Source organism: Larus michahellis, chromosome 1 (assembly GCF_964199755.1).
Source record: "Larus michahellis chromosome 1, bLarMic1.1, whole genome shotgun sequence".
Classification (NCBI taxonomy): Eukaryota; Metazoa; Chordata; class Aves; order Charadriiformes; family Laridae; genus Larus; species Larus michahellis.
This window is the reverse complement of record NC_133896.1, coordinates 16,621,043-16,644,114: the sequence shown is the minus strand read 5'-3', so window position 1 is coordinate 16,644,114 and position 23,072 is coordinate 16,621,043. Positions and strand designations below refer to the sequence as shown.

General features: G+C 39.6%; 1 protein-coding gene across 1 annotated transcript in view; it reads left to right on the top strand.

Moving 5' to 3' along the window:
- The first annotated feature begins 7,448 nt into the window (after positions 1–7,448).
- The window catches only part of LRRK2 (leucine rich repeat kinase 2), a 68,645-nt gene continuing 53,021 nt past the window's right edge, over positions 7,449–23,072 (top strand). Inside the window, exons 1-6 of the mRNA XM_074582633.1 lie at positions 7,449–7,771; positions 7,864–7,949; positions 12,237–12,343; positions 16,768–16,856; positions 18,799–18,933; positions 20,609–20,743. Of these exons, the coding sequence (XP_074438734.1) occupies positions 7,609–7,771; positions 7,864–7,949; positions 12,237–12,343; positions 16,768–16,856; positions 18,799–18,933; positions 20,609–20,743 (715 nt within the window). The 5' untranslated portion in view covers positions 7,449–7,608. The remainder of the gene's footprint in view (positions 7,772–7,863; positions 7,950–12,236; positions 12,344–16,767; positions 16,857–18,798; positions 18,934–20,608; positions 20,744–23,072) is intronic.

The window sequence follows — 23,072 nt, the reverse complement described above, 5'->3', positions numbered from 1 at the left end:
TTCAATTATCAACTCCATCTTTCAAGACTCAGGATACACAGCTGCTACCATTGCTTCCGCTGACACCTACGAAATACAAGATCCAGGAAATCACAAGGTCTTTTGAGCATTTGCAATGAAGTGTATTGACTAGTCAGGCTACAATGAAAACCAATACGCAGGGTACAGGTTACACAATGCTCTGCCTACACAGGCCCATAGCTTCTGGGAAGCTACCTGACATAGTCCAGAAGTTGCAACCACCACCATACACATTGGCAGAAGAGTCATATCAGATACAAATAATATTTCCTGGTACTTCCATTCCCCACAGTCCCCTCTCTAGAGAGTGAGGGGGTCTAGTAGCAAGCTACTGAGGAGGAAGTGCAGCAGCAGGCTCTTGGAAGGTATAGATAAGACCGGGCATGACATGCAGGTAGAAGTCATGGCCAAAGAACAGGCCCAGAGGAACACAAGACAGGCCTGGCAGAGGGACAAGACTTACCAGAAGTGGGTTGACACTTCCTGAACCCGGCTTAGTGGCTGAGCACTCAGGGCCTAATCTTTCCTGTCACACAAACACAGAATGAGGAAGAAACAGAAACCAGAGTTTCCCCACGTTATACACGTAACAACTTAGACTTAACAGTCCAGGAGTATGGCCCCAACATGAACAATTACGGTTTGGTCCATGACAGCCCATTTTACAAGAAAAATGAAATTCAAGCTCACAGGCAAAAAAAAAAAAAGTCTCTCTCAACCAATCTAGTCTTCCCTGACTGTTTCAGTTCTGGCCACATCTACAAAAAGAATAGGGAAATGACTACTTGCTTCTTACAGGAAGTTACCCATTCAATAAAGAAGAGACAACAAATATTTCTTGTGTTTTTTTCTGTTACGTTTAGAAGGATTTACATCTGCAGGGGTTAAGCTCTTTTCAGCAACAGGCCAGCTGCACCTCAGGCATCCTGTTGCATGGCCCCACTTCAAATTCTGGATTAGCCTTTCAGCCACATCCATGCATCACCAAGAGGGGAATCTGCTTGACAGATGCCTGGATTCAATGTGAACAAACTCTCACCAGATGCACTACTAATATGATTACTCTCATCCCCATTCCTAAAGATTCACAGACTCCCAAAGCCAGGTGCAATCAGTCCAAAAAGGTAGAGGAGGTCACCAGCTACAACAAAAGCTGCGGGAAGTCAGAGTAGAAAGAGTGGAGTTCAAACACACCAGTTGGAAAATGCAGTCCCACAGCCTGAGACAGACTTCCTAACTATGGCTGTCCCTGAGAACTTGGCCTGACAGCCCTGTCAGCTTTCAGGAGCAACTCAGTCCGGAAACCCCGGAAGCTATAAAAGGGCAGAAGCTAGCAGAATTTGTCTTGCTGACCATTGAGTGAAAACTGCAGGACACCTACCAACTTCAGGAAGCCCCAACTCACCAAGGATCCTTTGGCCCAGCCAGCCAGCCTCCTCAGGCTGGTACAAGAGGACCACATGTGTACATGCATGTCTTCCCTCTGAATGTTGTGTATTTTTCCCTTCTACATCAGTCAGCTCAACCAATCAAAGCTCAACTGAACATAGATTGTACCTGACCAGTTACTACTTTGGGCAAGAACACTATTAAAAGCCAGAAGCTACATAACTGCAGCTGACCACTCCAAAAACTGAAAAGCACATCTGTTCATAATTCAACATGCCAAGAAGCAGCACAGCCCCTTGGGGGTAGTGTTCAATTTGGTGCGGCCACCAACTCTGTTTCCTCTGGGTTCTTAGACAAAAGAGGCTCATTGCCAACTAATTGAACTAATCTTGCATGCAGCCAAAACTCTTAGTCCTCACCTGTAATTGAAGGAACTCATTGAGTCAATTACTATTAAGACTGGATTTTAAACAAATAAGATCAAACATTACCACAGACTCACTATTCTACCAGTTAGAGGACATCAGCAGTGGATTCCACTATGGGCAAAACAGATCCACCACCCTAGCCTTTGCTGGTGGTCCAGTCCTGAGAAGCGACTTATGGTAATATATATGAGGACCTCTCTCACAGAAGCTTCCTGTGACAACACTGGTTCACAAACCTACAGGGAGAAGTGTCTTGAAGTCTTCCATCAAAGCCAGCCATAATGCCTACACAGTCAATAATAGCAGTCCTTGGATGGTGTCCAACATTCTCAGTATGAGCATCCAGGCAACTTTAAAAAATATACCTAACTAAAAATTGATCTGTGAGTAGCAACTGCTAAACCAGAACTACTGACAAAACTGGAATTTCTAGTATTAGAAAAGCTCTGTTAGATCCTCTCCAAAAGCTCACAATTGTATGCATCTTTACAATCTCAAGGCTTGTATACCTAGCAGATGGAAGATCCATACCTTTGAAGTCTGAATATTAACATCAAAAGCACTGCTAAAGGATGGCTATACTTCCTGGCCTTTACAGAAAACAGCTTATTTTACAGCAGTACAAAGGGCTGCAACATAGCAGTTACCCACCTCAAAAGCTGACTGTGAATATATAAGTACACTGATTACAAAGAATTTCATACACACAGGATACCATCGTCCTGAGAAACAGCTGTGGAGGCATGCAAAGAAATAGTGACAGATTACAAATAGTCATTGGAGTTAGTGAAGAGACAAACATTACAAGAACAACAGCCCTAGAAGTGCGAGCTACCATAGGCACTAATGGGGTCAAGTGAACAATGTAACAGAAGACCTCCACAGTCTTCTAACAGTCAAGTTAGATTTCCAAATTTCAGGAAGGAGGAGTTTAAGAGATGGACCTGTTTGAAAGCTAGGGCTGTGGAGTAAAGCACTTTGAGAAGACCCTACCAATAATAACTGGCTAAAGAACCATCAATATCTGTCAGATATGCCTGTTAACAACTATTCATCTTAGGGCAAATGGTTACACAGTTAAAAGGATTTCCAGGGAGTGGCAGATACAACACAAAGAACTGTAGACATCGCTCAGCCAACAGAGATCTGGGCATGTGTTTTTTCAAAGCATGCGCATAAAACAAGACAACAAGCTATGTCTGATAAAGGGCAGAAGAAGTGGAAGAAACACAATGACCCCCAACAGAGAGAAAGAGAACACATTGTTTAGACTAGTTAAAGATGAGGTGACCCTTTGTTGCGGTCTTCATGGTTAGGCAAGACAAGCCATCCACACTCACTGATGCAGCATTAGAGAGAGTGCAGAAATATAATAAACTTCCAGAACTGAAAAATATTGAAGCCGTGCTCCAGAGGTAAATTCCTTTGCCACTTTTCCCATGGTCTGATAAGAAAGCCATCCAGACAATTACACTTCACTATCAGAGCTCAACCTCTCTACCAGTAATCAATACAAGACTGCTCAGTCTACAACCCCTAATCACTTCTACAAATATTATTGGTATCTTCACCAGATTTTCCCAGGAAAATCTAGGAAAACCGTACTTACCAGGACTGTCTTGTTCTTTCCATTCTCCTGTGGTCTAACTAATTAACACACTACAGAAGACTTTTGGCAAACTCCCAGACTCATGGAGACTTAGCAAAAATCAGCAACCCCTCCAACCAGCCCTCCAGGGAACTACCACCTGCAAAGGAATGAAGCTTGAGAGCCATGTTGCAAGTTTTGGGCTTGAGATGCCTGGATCTCAGGAAGCTGGTTCCTTCATTTACTCAGCCACCTTCTAAACACTAATATCTTTTTTTGTTCTTCACCAACACAAGTGGAAAGAGGAGGAAACATTAACCCAGGCCCCAAGCTGTCTAGCTCAGGAACCTACAATTACTACAAATTATTTACTCAAGGAGCTACAAATGATCTGGCACCATGCCAGCTGTATACAATAGGACGGAACAGGCAGGGAGACTGCAACATTTACTATAAAGGTGGGTAGAAGATACACGCTGAAGATTTCAGACATCTGTAGTTTCAGGCAGGACTTATCATCATGGTTTTTGTTTACAGTACTGTCTAAGCTGATGCATTAGTATAATTTGTTTTCCCTGTCCTTTGTGCCTTCCACAGGGACACCTGTCATGCATCTGGAAAACAAAAAATAAGATACTATCTTGGTATTGACTACCAGCCAAAAAAAAAATTCAACAGCTGCGGAATCTTGAAGCAATAAATATAGATTTGACTGCTCAATTTTTATATTGCATAATGCTGCCGAAAGCAGCCCATTGCATACATATGTGATGAAACCAGGCATAATGCAGAAGTGATTGCACCGAGTACGTGGTCAGACATCAACATTCATACAGTCATTAATATATATAGTGAATCCTAATGATGTTCTGAACATTAAAATTCAGCTTTTATAAAGTGTGTTCAACAGTAGCCTCATTCCAAGTTCTGTACAACAAAAATGCTCAGTGTGATCAGGCTGCCACTTTTTCACTGAAATTAGGTGACAAATAAGAACAAAGACTTCCTGATGTATGTGGGTTAAAATTACAGTGATCAAGGCAAAAGTCAAACATTCAGGTTGCTTTCTATTCTTTCTACACACCAAATCTCAGTCTTGAAGTTATGTTTAGTATTCCATATAGCTTCACATTACCTCAAGGTGTTCATAAGCTACAGCAGGAAAGCTGTAGTGGCCTAAAACAGTAGGTATCCCATTGATGATGCCACCACCAAGCAGTAAGGACTCAGTTCACTTGAAAAAATGTGTCAGAACTCCAGGGATCTCTGATATTGCGCAATTTTCCAGTTGTGATACGGGAATGCAAAAGCTGGGGGTAGACATATGTTCTTATACATTACCAGACAGAACAATTTATTAGTCTCTGCTATGCTAGCATGTCATGGTATGTCTTTATGTCTGTCCAGATGGCCACACACTACAAATTCCATATTACTTAATGGCTATTAGTAGTCACATCTGAATCTAAGAGGATAAATACAGAATAGTCCAAACTGGGTAGTTAGCTACGGCACCCATTAAAACCAAAAACGGGAAATAACTCTTTTACGCCCAGCCTCAAGAACAAACCAGCTGCTACATGAATCTTGCAGATTTCATGAAAAACATTAAAAGGAAACCTCAAGTGAACACAAGTGCTTGGAAGTGAAAGTCATCTGGAATTTAAAGAGCAACAAGTGAGGTGGAATGACAACAAAATCCCTTGAATACGTAAGTAGGATGTGCTGAAGAAGTTGCAGTTGAGATCTCTTAAGAGACTGAAAAGAAATCTTTTGGGAGTATAAATCAAGATTACGTTTTAGCTCTGATCTTTACTTTCATTTTCCACTTATCTCTGTAATATCCTGGCCTTAAGTTTGCTAAGCAGCTGACAGTTGTTTGTGACCGAGTTGACCAGAAACGAACTGAAAGAACACAGAAAAGGCTCTAAAAGCAGCAAGACAGAAACTATTACATGCACATAATCACAAGTAGTCTGCATCCAGCACACAGTTAAAGAACTCAACGTATTTCAGTAGAAAGGCCTGGTCTCCAATTTTCTTTAAAGAAATCCACAACTTTTTTACACTTACATTCACTGAAAACTCTAATGCATAACTTGTACTTGTGCTTTCTTATATAAACCACAATGCCAGGAATTCGAGAGCAGCAGTACAGCTGCTGTGCTAAATGCATGAAGCAGCCACAAATTCAGTTTAAGATGAGGATTTCAAAGTTGGTTTAGTATGACTTTATCAATATCACTAGTTGTAACCTACAGCTGACATTTCTGTTCTGTATAAAATATGAAGATTGACCTTTAGAATCTCTCACTGAAGTCTGGTAATGGCTATAGCTTTGCAGATACTGGAGAAAGCTGATTACTGATATAACCTGAAACACTGTATTTGCATTCACACCATTTGCAAGATAAAAGAATCTTGTCAAAACTGCAGAAAGCAAGCAATGAGGCTTTAAATCTAAAAGTTAAATCTTTAAGTTTTTCTTTGTGCTTGAATTACTGCTTCTGTAAAAAGGAAAAATATCTTTCAAGTGAAACTAATCCATTTAATTCAACGAATTTTTGGTTTAGTCCAGATGTAATGCATTCCACACATCTCAAACTATGAGTCACTATTTCATAAAGCTATTACATTCATATTTGTTTTCCAGTGCTTCAGAGAGAGTGAAAGTAGCTCACCATTTAACAAGTGCAGCCCTAGTTAACAGGCTATAATTGGGATGCCAAGACAATAGTTTCTTTGTGCACAAAAACCTAAGAAACACTGAATGATGATGAGAGCCACATACAAGTTTTGAGACCAAAACACCAACAAACCACAGTCAGTTTATGCACGACCACATGGCTTTAGAGGCATTACTAAATAATGTTTCTTAAAATTTATTTTCATAAATAAATAAATTACCTGTTAGTCAGATATTTAATGAACATTATGCATGTCTGTCAACCAAACATTGTAATCTAATCAAAACCTTCAAGTATGTCCATGATCCTCCAAAACATCAGACATTTGTCTAACAAAAGTCCAATTCAACTGAAGAGCTTACTCCCTTAAACAATACTTTTATACTTAAGAGGTATATGCAAGTTCTTCATGTAACATATTCCACTGATACTACCTTTCTAACCAATGGTTATTGTAAAAAGTGATTACTAGTCTTTTACCCACACAATGCTGTTTTGGAGGGGCAATGGAGACACCAGAAACATCACCAGACCTCAGAAAGATTGCATCAACCACAAATGAAGCAATGCACACCCACAGCAAGAGAATCTTCTTATCTCCAACCAGCAATCTCTCCCCACAAGGCTGAGAAGGAAATTTGACCTCCAAGTACAACAAAGCACTGTTCTGGTTTTTTTTAAACAAACCCACAGGCTCAAGTCCATGAGGCCAAAACACACCACCCTCAGGGAAAGTGACCTAGAGCTTCACTTCAGCTACCACACAGCACCCTTAAGAGCTCAGCTCCCCCCACATCTTCCCTGGCCCCTCACACACCCACCACACGGGGAAAAGCTGACAGCCCCAAACACCACATGAGGCATGGAGGCAGCTCATCAGCTCAGGACCTAGTCCCTGCCCAGGGAGCTGCACAATGGGTACATACATCAGCTACAGTTGTTTCCCCTCACCTGCCATAACCAGTAGGGCACTATAAAGCTACATTTCCTTCTTCAGCAACTCAGAAGACACAAGGCAGACTACAAGCTTTCCTCCATCGCGCGCGCGCACACCCACCACCACCCTCACCTCAGGGGGCAGGTCAACCTCCGGGCCCTTTTATAGCACTGGAGTGCGACGGGGCGGAACCTAGGCTCCAGTTCCGGCAACTATTGGACAGCTGTGCTGTCAATCACGTGAAACGGGGGAGGGGCCAGCGTGCTTGGCCCCCTTCGCCGAGTGACGTGTGCGCCCCCTAGGGGTGGTGGCGGGGCGCCCGCCCGCCTGCCTGTGAGGGCTGGTCAGTCGCGGCGGCCGGGGCGGGAGGGGCCGGCGGCAGTGGGAAGGGTGACTGGAAGCGGCCGGGTGACGCCGGGCGGGCGGGCGGGCGGCTGTGGCAGCGGCAGCGCGGCGCAGCGGCGGGACGGGCCCGCACAGCTCAGTCCTCGTCCCCGCGGGCCGTGCTGGCCGGCGGATGGGGTGAGGCGTTCGCCGCAGAGGGGCAGCGGGTCGGCCATGGCCAGCGCCGGCCCTAAGGAGGGGGAGGCAGCGGCGGCGAGGGAGGAAGAAGCCCTGAGGAAGCTGGTCGTCCGGCTGCAAAACGTCCAGGAGAGGAAGCGCCTGGAGACGCTGGTGCAGACGCTGAGCGACCTGCTGGAGCTGGCGGCCCGGCAGAGCGGTAAGGAGCGGGCGGCCCGGCCGCCTGGCCCGGCCCTGCCCTGCCCCGCCCGCCGCCGGTCGCTAACGCGGCCTGTCTCTGTCCCCTCACAGCTCCCCGGCTCTTCAGCGGCAAAAACGTCCATGTGCCCTTGCTGCTGGTGGTGGACCTGTACCCGGGCGCGGCGGGCGTGCAGCAGGTGAGGCGGCGGCGCTGAGGGGCCGGGTGAGGGCTGCCGCGCCCGAGGGTGAGGCCGGCACCGCGGCCCTTTCACGCAACAAAAGTTACCGCTCAGCTTGCTTATTTCTTTTTAACTTGCCCTCTTCTGGGACGCTGCATGAAGTACTACTGTTGATCTGGAAAAGGGCGCTGTATCCGCTTGCGTTTAAAGGGGCAAGTTTTCCAGCTTTTTGCAGATACCACTCGTTGCATCTCTGAACGGCAAAAGGCGGCCATGTAGAAAATATAAATTATCCAATGTGAACACAGCATGGTATAGCCTCCTGAGTTACAAATAATGCTATGTAATATATTTTGACGTGTCGATACTAAATTTTGCCGTGGTTAGACAAACTTCTGAAAAGCAGAATTGTATAATATGAGTTCATACATGTGTGTATCCCTATCGTAGAAGGATAGTTGTACTAGCCCAGTTTTTTAAGGGTGAAGAAAAAAACATTTTAGCTAAGAGAAGGTTCTTCAATTTAAGGTTCTGCTTGGCTGCTCTTTTAACAGCATTGGCCCATTTAGACGAGGTGTGGCACTTGCACAATGTGATGTTGTACTTATGGTACAGCTGCCAGACTTGTCATATGAAACAGCTCCTTCCTGGCAGGCATATATTAAATTTCTGACTATGTTATGCTTAAAGGATATCTATAAGCTCCAGATTTCTGTGCAATTCACTTGATTATTATTAAGCCCATTTGTATGGTTACAGTATTTTTGGCATCTTTTTACTTTTTTCAATTCAACTGGAAGGCAAAGCATAAATTAAATTGCAAATGTCTCTTAAATAAAAGTATATTTTACAAGATTTTTTGATCCGGTAGACCTTAGCAAGAGGTCAAAGGCATAAAACTCAGATTAAAATATTAATTTGTGTAGTGATTAATCTGGAGTAACAGTGATCTCAGGTTTTCTTTGAAGATTAAATACTTGTGCAGAGTCTGAAATTTTAACTTATTTTAGTATTCAATTGTCAAGTCATTAAGAAATACATAAGGATAAATCAGCAGTTATTTTCAGGATAAAGCATATTGTGTGTATAACAATTTACAAAACCACTGCCCAGAAGTTTAGACTAGGAAGTTAAAAATATGAAATCCAACCACAACCAGAAGTAGGTCTGAAGTGACAACACAAGACTCTCAGAAGTGCGTAAGGAAGATAGTGATTATTTAATTTTCATTTTAACCATGTTAAAACACCTCACTCTGGTTTAATACAGAATTTTAAAATCAGTTTTCTCTCTGCCTACATTTGCAGTCTTACAGTGTTTTGGCTTAGAAGTTTTGGAGCTGCTTTGCATTACTACTTTTCATTAAAGTGTGAAATTCATAGCCAGTTCAAAGCTCAAATCCTGTTCCTCGTAAAATGTCATAGGCAGCTCTTCCTTCACATTCAGTTACGATATTTACAAACATCCACAATATGTTAGTAGGGCTCTGTCTTCTTGCTTCATTCACTGTGTTTTGTTTACAGTCTTTGTGAATACATAATTCTCGCTTTATGGCAGTGATGAAGTAATGTAGTCCTGATTTCAGTGCAGTCTCTTTACACTACTAATGAATCTTCACTGAATAAATGGATTAATCAACCTCTTTTGCTTTTGTCATTGTAATAAAATTGACTCGTGTAAGAGAACAGACACAGTAAGAGACATAGCTAAAGTAAGGATTTGATTTTCTTTCCTTCCCTTCATTAACTGGTTAAAAACCATCATGTTGTGCTGCTGTTCCACTGGCTTGTATGGAGTAAATCTGCTTAATAGATAAATATTGACAGTACCAGTGCAAACTGGACTACAGGCATAAAGCCTGCAAGCTTCTTTAGAGGTAGGAAGGTACTGGGCTGGAAAGTTAATAGTGCCTTAAAGTAAAATAGATGTCTTTGATATGATAGTTTCTTTCTGCAGTTACTGGCTGGCAATGATTGGACCAGCTTAGAAACTCCAGAGCAAAATATGTTACACTTGAGTGAAGAGCAGTCAGCAGAGCTTTATTGTCTCACATAGAAGGTGTGACCTAATGTAATATAAATTCATTGCATGCTAGAAATGAAAAGGGTCTGATTTAAAAATAAGAGTTTCAGTGCTGCCACCAACTGTTTCTGTGTACAGGGACCCCTTTAAGTGTTCATAAGAATGTCTTTGTTTACTCTTTTTTTTTTCTTTCCCTTTGACCTTTAGGATTTCTGTTATTTAAAAGACCCTTACTTTCTTATGTAATTATTAAACAGATAATAAGCTCTCTGTTATCTCAAGTTGTGATTTTAATATTGTAAAACAGACCACATGTGAGCAGGTCAGATGTTTCCTTCGGTCTTCTCTGGATCCACAGTTCTCGTAAATGTTTTGACAATACTTGGGAGTCAGAACAATCCAAATAAAAATGTTTAATGGAAATATAAATTTAATCAGAAACAGTTTCTATATGAAAAGGAATTGCATGCTGTTAAGCTAATTTTCATCAGGTTCTAAATTTTACAAGAACAGTTAGGATGTCATGAAGTGGGACTTTTAAAATCTTTTCTAAGCAACGCACAGTGTATGAATTCATTGTCATCTCTACAATGTCTTTGCCATGTAGGCTTGAAATTTGTATCTGATTGATTGTCACTGATAAACTCTGTTTTGCTTGGGATATGGAAAATTAGGTAATTAACATATCCTCATGCTCAGGAAGACTGGTGATTGCTAAGGCTATTCTGTGTACTTATGTTTAGTCAGGACTCAGTTACAGAGACCGATCTAACCTTCCTGAATGTCCATAGTAATTGGTTTGCAGTCTTATGCAGAGGGAACCAGCTTGCTATCCAAGCAAGAGAAGAGAATGGAAATTGGCTCATGGTCAAGCTCAATCTGGTTGTAATTGTAATTGGCTTAAAACATTTGGGTCTGCAAATCTAAACCAAAACAGAAAAAACCCTACTGCAGATAGCGTGAACTATATAGCCCATGTAACCAAGTATGTGAAAAGTAAAAGCAGAATTCCAGTTCCTAGGGAGCTACATCACTTTTTTCATACTCACCAAAGCCGTCATGAAAGCTGTCTAGATTCAAGCCTATGCTGTTCCTATGGGTGTCTCTACACTACTAGACTTGCAATTTCATGTCTCTAGTCTTGCAGGCTGTAGGGTTACACTTTCCATGAACTTTGCAGTTAAACTCTTCAGAGGTAGCCATTTACATTCCTGTTTTTGGCTGTCCTGTCTTGACCCCTTTGCTTTACATAATACTTCTGCCGAAAACTGATCCAGTTATGCTTATAACTTTTGAGCCATACTTAGATTATCTTCTGTCTTAACCCTATTCTCAAAGCACACAGGCCTACTTCATTATTATTTTTTTTTATATGACCGAGGAAACTTTTATGCCTTGTTTTAATTCCTTTTTGTGAAATCTGCTTCATCTTGACTTTTGACATTTCTCAGTTCACTTCTCGTTCAATACAGCAGGGTTTTCGTGCTCATCAGTTAATTCTTTGTACGGATTTTGCTTACTGCATCCTCACTAAAGCCCATTCAGTCATATCAGCCTGCAGACATTCATAAAAGAGCAGATTTCTCCAATACGGAGACCAAAGAGGAATATTTTTCAGTTTTGGCATCATTTAGAGATGTTTGAAAGTCAAAGAATTTGCACAGGATAGAGCCGGTAGTTATTGAGAACAAATGCATTGTCTTTAATTAATCTTTTATTCCTTGTGATCCCAGAGCTTTCACTGCCTTCATTACCTTTTGAAAGCACACAGTATTGAGGATTGATGTGAGAATATGAAATATATAGTATTGTTTAGGTATCTCATCTCTATTTAAAACATTGAACACCTTTAAAAACCTGTCCTTTCTCCTTACAGTTTGCAATTAAATGACAAACTCTTGTGGAAACAGCTGTTCTTCAATAAAGCTGGACTACGTGTAATAGTGCAGTGGTCTTCCCTGGGCCATGATGACATACTATGGATCACATCATATTTTTCTCTCTGTCATCATCTCTTTTAACTGTGTGTCCTTTATCCTCAAGCAGTGCTGAAGGACATTGAGAGTGATGTGTTCCTACAAGCAATGCATTCAGAATCATTAATGTATGTCTTTTACTTCCATCTTTTAACTTTTTATGTCATTTGTCTTGTGTTAATTAATTTTCCCTTATTGATTTAACTAGATAAGTTTTCAGAACATCCATCTTCCGAAAGCCAAGAATATTAGATGTAAGTTCCAAACAGAATACCTGTTCTAAAATAGCTGCATTTTTGTTTTACAGATGGGCTGGTCACTTCTTTGTAAATTAATAGAAATTTGTCCAAGTACTCTGCAGAACATAGCTCCTAAGGATGTTGGGAAGGACTGGGAAGTACTGGGTGTTCACCAGTAAGTATGTAGTATGCAAAGAGTCTTCTGTAATGCTTGCTTATCATGGCAGCATATATATGCAATGAAATATAGTTATGTAAAGTTATTACATCAGCTTCTAAATGGTTGAATATTCTTTTGGGTTTCTTCAGCCTTCAGAATGGGAGGCTCACACAAGCAGGGATCTTATCTGTGTGTATAAATACCTGATGGAGAAAGTAAAGGAGATTGAGACAGGCTTTTCTCAGTGGCGCACAGCAACAGGACGAGAAGCAATGGGCACAAATTGAAATATAGGAAATTCCACTTAAACATTAAGAAAAAAACAAGCAAACTTTTGTTTTGAGGTTGATCAAACATGAACAAGTTGCCCGGAGTGGTCATGAAGTCTGAAGCCTTAGAACTATTCAGAACCTGACTGGACATAGCTCTGAGCAATCAGCTGTAGTTGACCCTGCAGGGGTCAACCTTGAGCAGGGGAGTTGGAATAGGAGACCTCCAGCGGTCCCTGCCAGGCACAGCAATGCTGGGATTCTGTGGTTACCAAGGTCTTCCATTTTAATAGACAGATGCAGTGTTACCTGTATGGTTGTGTGTGTGTTCTTTCCAAATGTGAGGAATTATATCTACAAGCCTAAAGTAGTGTAAAGCAAGAGGAGGGGGTTTTGTCACACCCAATCTTATCATCTAAAAATTAAATGGTGACCCCAGCTACCCGTTGAGGTTGAGTTAATGGACACAATTACCTTCAGAGAGGGTGGTTCATTCTATCTTTTTAGTAAGTTATCCTGGAGCAAATTGTGGTTTGGACTGGCTCGTATCTGACCATTAACCATCAAGGGAGCCTAAGCAACTGTTTTCTGGATGGCTGTGGTTAGGTGGGATGAAAACCCACATAGGTTAGCTCTATGGTTGTTCCATAGCACAAACACTAATTGTAGATGTAGGCATGATACAAGTAGGGGTGGTGTTCTCTCACTTGGACAGATTGCCTCATTCAGAGTTGAGAATGACCGCAAGAAGCCACAGCCTTATAACTGCCCTAGTGAATCTGCTTCTGACTTCATAGTCTTCACCATACCCTTCCTTAGAAAGGTTGCTATTGTAAGATCATTTGCATGAAGATGCAGTTTGGTTTTGTGGGGTTTTGTTTGTTTTACAGTGGCTAGAGTACATGGTCAGTGGGTGAATGAACTCCCTTGAAAGAAGCGTTGACAATTTTTGTTAGAAAGCGAAAGTGATTTTGGTTGCTTTTCAGGAGCAAAACAGAACTCAGCTGAAGCTGTACAAGCTAGCTGCAATATCTTTGGCAGCTTAAAGGCTTGTGGATCGACCGAGAGTTATTCTGAGAGCTAGAGATATTGCTGTTCATTCTTGGGTCCCAGAAAACTTACTCTTTGGTGCTGATCTTTCCCAAAACCCTCCCAGAGCCCACACAGTGTGTGCAGTTGAACAAAGCATCCTTTTCAAACTCAAATTTTACTAAAGATCTGTTGATAACATTACTGTACATGATTCCTTCCCACTACCGATATTTTAGCCAGCTGTGTATCCCTGTCAGTTTTCCTTGCTGTGGAAACTTGTTCTTAGTATGGGAGTGGGCTCAGACATTTCTGTCAGTGCCAAAGGCAGAGCAAGCCAGCTAAATTATATCTCAGGTTCCTTGTAGGTGGATTGGACTAGTATTGCAGTGCATCAACACCATAATGAATACATGCTGTTTGCAACAAGGCAGGAAACAGTTATGGTAGATAAGAAAAGATCGGTTTTTTGCAAGAGATTTTCACTTTTGTGTAACTATTTTAGGAGAACAGAAAACTTAAGCTAGAAAAAGCATTTGTTTCTGTCTCTCAACAGTGAGCCAACTTGACCACAATACAGTTGTGTTTACAAACAGTAGTTTGATATTGATATAGGTGTCCTTGACAGACAATGCGATAAATAATTAAATAGTCGCTGTCACTGTGAGGAGAAAGGAAGGAAATGCCTTCAATGTATTTGCATCCTTTCTACAAGCTCAAAGAGACTTCATGAGATGTTTAGTAATCTCTTACATTAAACTCTCAGAGAGTAGATGAGGTTTAAAAAATTTTACATCCTCACTCTTTATTATACTTGAAATGGGAGGGTATATGCAGGGCATTTTCTCCTTGTATTAGACATGCTTTAGTGTGTGATTATTTTACTCTGCAGTATACCGAGCCAGTCCATGTCTTTATGTATCAGCACTTGCCTGAAACAGATCACCCTCTATAAAATGCCCTTTTCCAAAGCAGAGTTACTTCCCCACAGCAGAAATCATGAGCCATTGGTAGACAAGGGAGAGATGTTTAATGGCTTCAGAGTGTTTGATAACTCAGTGAGGTTTTCCATTTATGCAGGGTGTAAGAAGGTCTAAGCCACAGCTACTTATGGGACAAGGAGGTGAAGGAATCTTCACCCCATGTACAGTTTCTGCACATGTATGTACATGCACACACACCTGTAACCACACAATAAAATGCATTAGGAATTCTTAAGACTAGAACACTTTAATCAGGAGGTTAAAGTGGATTTAAGGGTGTCTGTTTAGCTACTCTACCAGCTTGGTTAGAGTGGCTCTGTGTTTTGCTTGATTTGTCACCCTACTACTCAGTCCATACACGTAGGCTGTACGCTGGGTCAAGAATTTACTGCAGGATTGAAAACCCAAATGTCAGCATCTATCCTTGTCTGTGGACTTGTAAGTCCAAAGTGTGCATACAGAAGTTTCAGTGAGGTATCTATACTCAGTTTAAGAAAAAAACATCTGCATTTAACTGGATTTTATTTCCCATTCTTAAGACCATCCCACAGAGTATTCTGACTAACCTTAGACTTCAGTAGCGGTTTTGTGTTTATGAGAGTGCAAGTGTGTAAGCAAGTCATGGTTTGTCTGAACAGAAAATATATCTTTTATTGGACTGATACTGTTATAATTTCCTATCTTGCAAAAGGTAATGGATATTATATCTCCCATCAGACTTTGACTGTTATGTGTACTTTGATCATCGTAGCTACAACACTAGCGCTACAACAGAGGAGAAAGAAACTAGCAACATCATAGTACGAGGGGAAAAGAAATAAAACACCGATACGTTCATTCTACTTTATAAAGTTTGACTTTAGGAAGGCAAACAACATCATTGCTAGAGCTGGGGAATGAAATTTGGATAAAACTTCAAGTGCTGCTTTTTGTTTTTCAAGACAAGAAAAGTATCTGCTAACATACTGCAACTACTATACAGTCCATTTGTATTAGATATTATATATACAAAGACTGAGATATATTATATATACATGCTTTGAAGATCGTTAAGATTGCATAGTCAAATTCTCCACAATCATGAAAATAAAAAAAAAGAAGGTTTCTTTAGGGTTTTTTTGTGTTACCCTATTCATTTTTATTTAGTTTTTAATTACACAGTCTGGGTTTTTTCCTCCTTTTGAGATGTGCTTCATTCAGTGCAAAATCAATGCATATTTATTTTCTGTCGTCATCATTCAGTGTTCAGCCCACTGCTTTATTTACTGTATGTTACTGATACCTTATGTGAACACTGGCCTATTCATTTTCTCCTCAGCTTTTCGTAGTGTTCATCAGTATTGTTTAGAGCTTTTAAAATTTTGTTTATTGAGAAGGTGTTACAGATTTGTGGTAGCTGTTTTACAGATGGTAGTTTGAGCAAAATACGTTAAAAGTATCAACTGAGTTTTGCGTGCCTAGTTTGATACATGCACTGGATTTTTCAGTGTACTTAGCATTGTTTGGCTCTCTGTTTAAAAAGTCAGCTTTGGTTGACTCTGATGAAGCATTTCAGGGGATAGTATCTATGGGTCTCAGTTAGGGCCACCCAGAGAGTAAGGAGTGTGCAATTGGCAGTCTATGACATGGGGTTTTTTAGTGATTTATCCAGCATCACATAAGTGCTGTCTGGTGGAAACTTAGATAGGATAGAGTTTTTCAAAGTGCTGTTTGAGTTTTTTAGCTGCGATAACTGCTGCTTCTCTTCCAGCAAACCCTTGATCGTTTGCTCTAATTTATCTCTTGCAACAAACAGAACAGTGCCATACTGTCCACAGTCTGCTGCATTCCACAACACTGCTTTCTGTAGAGTAACCCCATCCTGAATGAGACTTGTCCCCTGTAGAATTAACGTATAATTGATTACAAAATCAAAGTAAAATTGATAAATTATACATCATTATTTTAATGAAGTATGAAAATAGTTAAAATGCCAACATTATTTCATTACTAACTTGAAAAACACATAAACTGAAATAAAAGTTTCTGAAAAAAATTAATCAGAAGCTTTTTAAGCTTTTGCTATTTTCTGTATTTTTTAAAGTAAACGTTTGATAAAATTTTGTATATGTTAATATTTCTTCAGCCATAACTCTTTTTTTTTTTTTCTTATTTTCAGGCAGATTCTTAAAATGCTTACAGTCCACAAAGGAAATATAAATCTCTCAGTAATAGGACTGAAAGCATTAAATCTACTCCTCATGTCAGGTATTGTATGTTTTACTTTCCTACTTTGTCTAAACCTTTAAAACACAGAACTGTGATATAAAGTGTCTCACTGTACATGCAGGGTCTGATTTTTCTCTTTGTTTTACTCTGTAAAGTCACTTGTCATTTGTACTTGTATACAAAATAACAAGAGTACTGTTTTGCACCTTTTTTACACAGGTAGAAAGGATTCTCCAAATTGCAAGACCGTGAAGAACATGACCAATTAATTTTGCCAAATTGTTATTAGCATAGACACAAATACTTACTGTTAAGTAGATAAGTAAAATAAGTAAGAGTTTATTTTTTCTTACCAAAGTATAAATTCGGCAACATTCTGACTTACTTCCTTTAGTACTGGTTAGTACTTTTGAAAACAGTAAATGATCTCTGACATTATTCTGCTCTGCAGAGACCTGATTTTACCAGGTACTGAGGACTTTTCTCATGATGCTGAAATTCTTGATCTTCTGTTGAAAGTAGAGACACCCTAAGGGAGAGATTCTGCTAGTTTTATTCAAGCTACCATATAATATTAGCACAAATTATTGTTAGACTAGGAATGTTTCCATTGATTTTAATGGGCTTTGGAATCAGCCTTATTTACAAACTGAGGATTAAACCTGACTTCAGGTAGTTAAAGCTAATCCAGCCGTCCAAGCTTCTGCTGTAGGCAGTAGGGTGAGACAGGCACTTTCGGAGGATGGCTCATGCTATTCGTTTGTCTGTTTTATAAGATCACTTACCCCTTGAACCTGTTTTCCTCTTCCTTTTGATTGTAGAGAGGTCTGGAGGACTAGCTTAAACCAAGTACCTAACTTTGTATCTGCTGCAGTTGGGTAATACAGGTCTTGTTGTAAGGCATTGCACTGTGTGATTAATAATAATAATAGCAAAACCTGACTATTAGTAACTGTAACCAGCAGCTTCTTTCTTTTATTTATGAGGTATCATAAAGGGTCCTAAACTGTTGACTATATATTCCAAAACAGTTTATTCCTCACTGCTACTGTTCTTCTCAGCAGTTTATTAACCAAACTTAAATTCTTATTTCAACTACCATACTTCAGAAAAATATATGGAATTTTACCTTGTCAGAAAAATCTCAGTATTCTTTATATGTCTCTAAACTTGAATTGTACTATAGCTGGAGCTGACAGACCAGTGTGAATGCCATGTAGAAAGTTCTTCTCTTTAAAAAAAAAAAAAACACAAAAAAAACCCCAGCTGCAGCTGAAACACTGGAACAGGCATTATGAATTCTATTGTTATTGCTGTAAGCTTGAAAAATTTTCATGAATATGAGTATTTTTGCCTACACATGCTATAGAGAGAGTAATATTTTTTCATTATTTTTTTAATGTCATAAGAGCAACAGTGAGATTGGCTTGTTAGTGCTGTTTCAGGCTGAACAAATGGCTGAGAGAATGAGAACAGGGTTTCTCACTGTTTTTTGATACAGACAGTCTGATTTCGTGGTTTACTGTAGCTGACAGGTACATTTCAAAACCCCTTTTGTTTTCCTCAGGCAGTGTAGTCCTGCCCGCTTTATTCCGTGAACCTTACTTCTTAGTGAAATTTTTCAGCTTGCTATGACTGCAAAAATGGGGCTTTTGGTGGTTTAATTTTCTACCAGTTTAGTGAGTTGAACTGGCTAATTGAGGGGTCAGACAATTACCAAAGCAGTGCAAGGTGGGAGGGAAGAGCAGAGAGGAGAAACTGTCTTTTTGGCAGTAATGTTTTAGAACATCTCAGTTTTATTTTAAAGTACTACCTTAAGAGATAACATCTTCATGTGTTATACAAAAACCTGGATTTGAGTCATCAGAGTAAATTTTAAGGACGGTATTAAAGAATTTTGGATTTAAATGGTTAAGTACAGTGCTTCAATAAAAATGTTGAGAACTAATCAGTGCAACATGTAATCTCTTCTGCTATTCAGACGTTATTGCTTTCCTGCTCTTGGAAGAAGAGGTGGATGTGTTTTCATTGGTATTTAATGCCATGCACACTTTCCCTAAAAATGAAGAGATCCAGCAACATGGATGTAAAGCATTACACACACTTTTTGAGAAAGGTATTTATATCTTGTAGTTTATTAGATTAGAAAAATGTGTAGGTTGGGAGGGGACTGTAGGTGTTTATTTAACTGTAATAAATGTAATAAATGAATTCTTGCATTCCAAATTCTGTTTTCGGTGTTATATGTGTTAGCACAAAACAGGTTTTCCAAGCAATATAACAAATCTTCTAAATTAGAGCAACAAATAGGAAATTTTCAAAAAATCAAAATATCTCTCCATTTCTGACTCTAGAGGTAACTGAAAAGATGGGGTTTAATGTTAGTCAGTAACGCTGGAACAGAGAGTAGTGACATTTTATTTTAATTCTCAAAAAACAGGGTTGTTTATTTAAAGACTGGCAAATTTTAGTAACTTGTGAACAATTCCAAAATAAAGCAAAATGTTTGCACTTTAGAAAAACATGTGATTCTTCTTTTAATCATGAGAATGCTAAAATATGAGTACATACATGTATATTCCTGTGTGTCTTCTGAGAAATGGAGTCACCATTTATTGAATTTCTGCAAAATTTTCAGGAACTGTGTGTGTAACGGCCAGAAATCCCACTGTTGTAGCAGCCTTGCTTTGCTTCAAAATAAATATTGAGAAATAACTAGCACTCCTACCAAGTCTGCTGTACTCCTTCGCTTCAAAGATAGTCTCCAATTCTTTAGATTTTTTCTTTCTGGCACCGTTTTATATTGTTTTTTCTAAGTCTTCCTCCCACACGTGTGCCTGGAATTATCTTCTGCATTTCTTTCTCTCTTCTAGTCTCCCTAAATACTTTTGTCCTGGTGTATTTTCTCTTCCATCTCCATAAAGGTCTGAGCTGCTTAGATTTTCTGTGCATGCTTTTTCAAGTGCCTGATTTTTACAGATCTACAGACTGCTCCAGGTACAGACCTGCATACCTTCCTGATGGCAGTGCTAATTTCATAAGTTCTTAGGTTGTCCCTGGCTATTTTTTTCCTGCCTCTGAGCCACCTTGTCAGTTATTGTAATGTGAATGTTTGCCTAGCCTTAGCTTGAACCAGATTCAGAAAACGATTCTGCTCACAAAATGTAAAATGGATTGTTCTTTCTCAACCTGGATCAGTTTCCTTATCTGGTTCATTGCACAGACCTGGTTCATTGCACAGACGTGCAGTTATGTCAGCACAAATGATAGAGGACAGGGATGGAAAAACCTTAAGCCATTATTACAATGAAGGTAAGGTATTATTAAAGCATGGCAGTAGTCTTTATGGAGAGAACTCCATTATAAAAAAAAAAGTTGAGAAGTAAAATAAAATCATGGAGTATGCAAAACGGCATTCTGTCAAATTGTTTTCACTGTATGCTTAGCCTTTCCCTCACTTATATACTGTCTTGGTGAGGGATATCTGAAGTTTATTCTGTGAAAAAGACTAAAAGACTTTTTTTTTTAAATGTTGTTTGTTTCATAGGGAAGTATTTAAAAAACTCAGTTACTTAAAGTGTAGACTAGAAAAAGGTCTTTATGAAGTAGCTCAGTTTTTAGTAAAAGGAGTCATAACTGTGAACGGTGTGTATGGAGAATACCTTACTTCTGTGAAACATAGAAAATAAATATAAGGAAACTTGATAAAGACAATTGTCTTTTCTCACATTGTACCAGGATATGAATTATTTCCTCAAAACATACTGTATCTCTCTTGCTTTTCAATTTAGTTCCTGAAGAGCAGCTGACTGAATTTGTTGAAAGCAAAGATCATATGATTATACTGAAAATATTTAAAGAGTTTCCAGAGAAAGAAGAGGTGATTCTTCCTGCACTGTATTCATTGCATTCCTTAGCTGGTCCAAGTAAGTGCATTATTGGAAGTTATTTTCAACTCCTTATCTCCCATAGCATGCATCAGCTTACCTCAGTTTGCGGTAATCTTTCAGTAATTGTAAAAAATCAGTGAGAACTGGTTTGGAATTGCCAGACAAATTACTTTTCTGTTTTCTTTGGGAAATACTGATTTGTAATTTTTCATGGGAAATTTTCATATTCAGCCATTCTGATAAAACTGAAATCTCTCATACTGAACAAAAAGAGACTTTCTTCTGCTTGGAGTAAGTGGTAACAAACATGTTCATTATCGTTCTAGCACTTAAGTTCAGGACCCTGCCCTGTCTTTTTAATGCTTGAAAAATAAGATATATTTATTGACTATTTATTGACTAAACAAGTCTTTCAGTAAGTTTGGGTAGCAGGTAAAGAACACCGTCATCAGAGGCTGTTCCACAAGGGGAAAATCACCCACACAAATCCAGTGGCCAGGGCTGAGAAAAAGTGTCTGGGCTCAGACACCCCACTCTGATCATTCAGTGGTGGCTGCAATGAGGAGCATTGGTAGCACTGCGCACATTATAGAGTCTTACGGTGTCCTCAGGTGTTGTGCAATAAGACTGGAAGAAAATGTCTTCATTATGTCTTGTCTTCTGGTAACAGCAGTCCCTGTTGTGGGCAAGATCAGGTCCTGAGAAATATGGTTGATGATTTGTGTCAATTTGTTGACAGCAATTTGATCTTGTTGACACAGAAAAAACTCTTGTCAGCTTCCTGCTGCTAGTCACAGCAAAATTGCACAATTTTGGCAAGCATAGAGCAAGGTCCTGCTCTCCATGTGTTCCATGAGGTACATGATGTTGTACTCTTGCAGATGTGGTTGTTCACAAAGCCTTGCTCATACATCCTGTCTGGCTCTATAGGAATCGTGCTGGCCCCATGTATGCCACAAAACAAGAAATAGACTGGACTGTTCTACATTTCATCAGACTCCAAGCTATATAGTTTCTCGTTCTCAAACTTCTTGCTGTTCCAGTTTGTGCTTAAAAAGTTAAGTGTTCCTTGAGCCAGAAATAATTTTACCCTAGCCCAGAAGTTACTGCCATTTTCTAAGGAATAGGATGCCAGATTTTAAATGCTTTCTAAAAGAGTAAATACTTGTAGAAAGCATAACAAGAGAAGGGCATGACAAAGATCTGCTCTAAAGTAGGTATTTATTTTGGGGTTAGCACTCTCGTTTCTGATACAAAATATTGAAAGTAGACAGAGAAACAGACATAGCTTGCACATGAATGTGCAAAGCTAGGGTACTTTTGCCAGCATTCGTAATCTTGGTCTGTGACATCCCACAATACCTGCAAGAAAATGTATTCCTTTAAGGCCACCATGGAGAAGGTCGTTCACTGTAAGTACACACTCTCACTTATCCACTAGTAAAATGTTTGTCTCCTCATACCCTGAAGTTCAAGTCTCTATTCCAAATGAGTTACATCAAGGATTTGTACCTCACTATACCTTCTTTCACTAATACATATGTAGACTTTGGTCCTGCTCATATGTCATGAGAGATTGAAGGGTAAGAGTTTATTCCAATGCGGTGCAGGAACTCTTTTAAATCTCAGTAGTTTCGATGGAATGAGAAGAGCTTTGCTGCTGACTAGGGGCTGATGGGTCACAGAATGTTAGCTATCTAAATGGTAGTCATTGGCAGCCATTTAGGCTTCTCCTCTGTTTAATGCGGAGAAACAAGCACCTCAAGAGGAAATTTACCTAACCCTAAGAGAGGTATATGTTACAGGTGGGATGAATCACCATACGGAGTCCTCGGATCTCTTCATCAATTGTTGTGAGAACCTAGATGACCAAATTTTGATGGTTAAGATTAAACGAGATCTATTCCACCTCCCCTTCTCTAGCTTGTTCTGGGAACAATTTTAGAATCTTCTAAATATTTTAATATGTTTATAATGTCACCTGTGAAATGATAACTTAATGTGAAGTGATGCAGTGCTATTTTGTGGAACATACCTTTAAAAAGGTGTTTTCAGTGGAGAATGACATAAATAAACTGCTGTCATCTTAAAGCATTTTGAATGGTACCTTCCTTCACTATGAAATAGAATGCTTCAGAAATGCTTCCCACTCAGACCTTGCTTTTTCAACTTGCAGAGTGTCATTATTTAATATTCAGATACATATTATTTTGAAGATCTCCTACTGCTTTGAAGACTAATTATCTTTAATAATACAGTTGTGAATATTCCTCTTACGTTGTATAGAGGAAAGCCAAGCTTTTGAAAGAATGATTAAGAAGGTTTGTAGACCTCAGCAGAGTAATGCTAACTCTGTTGGAGTCAG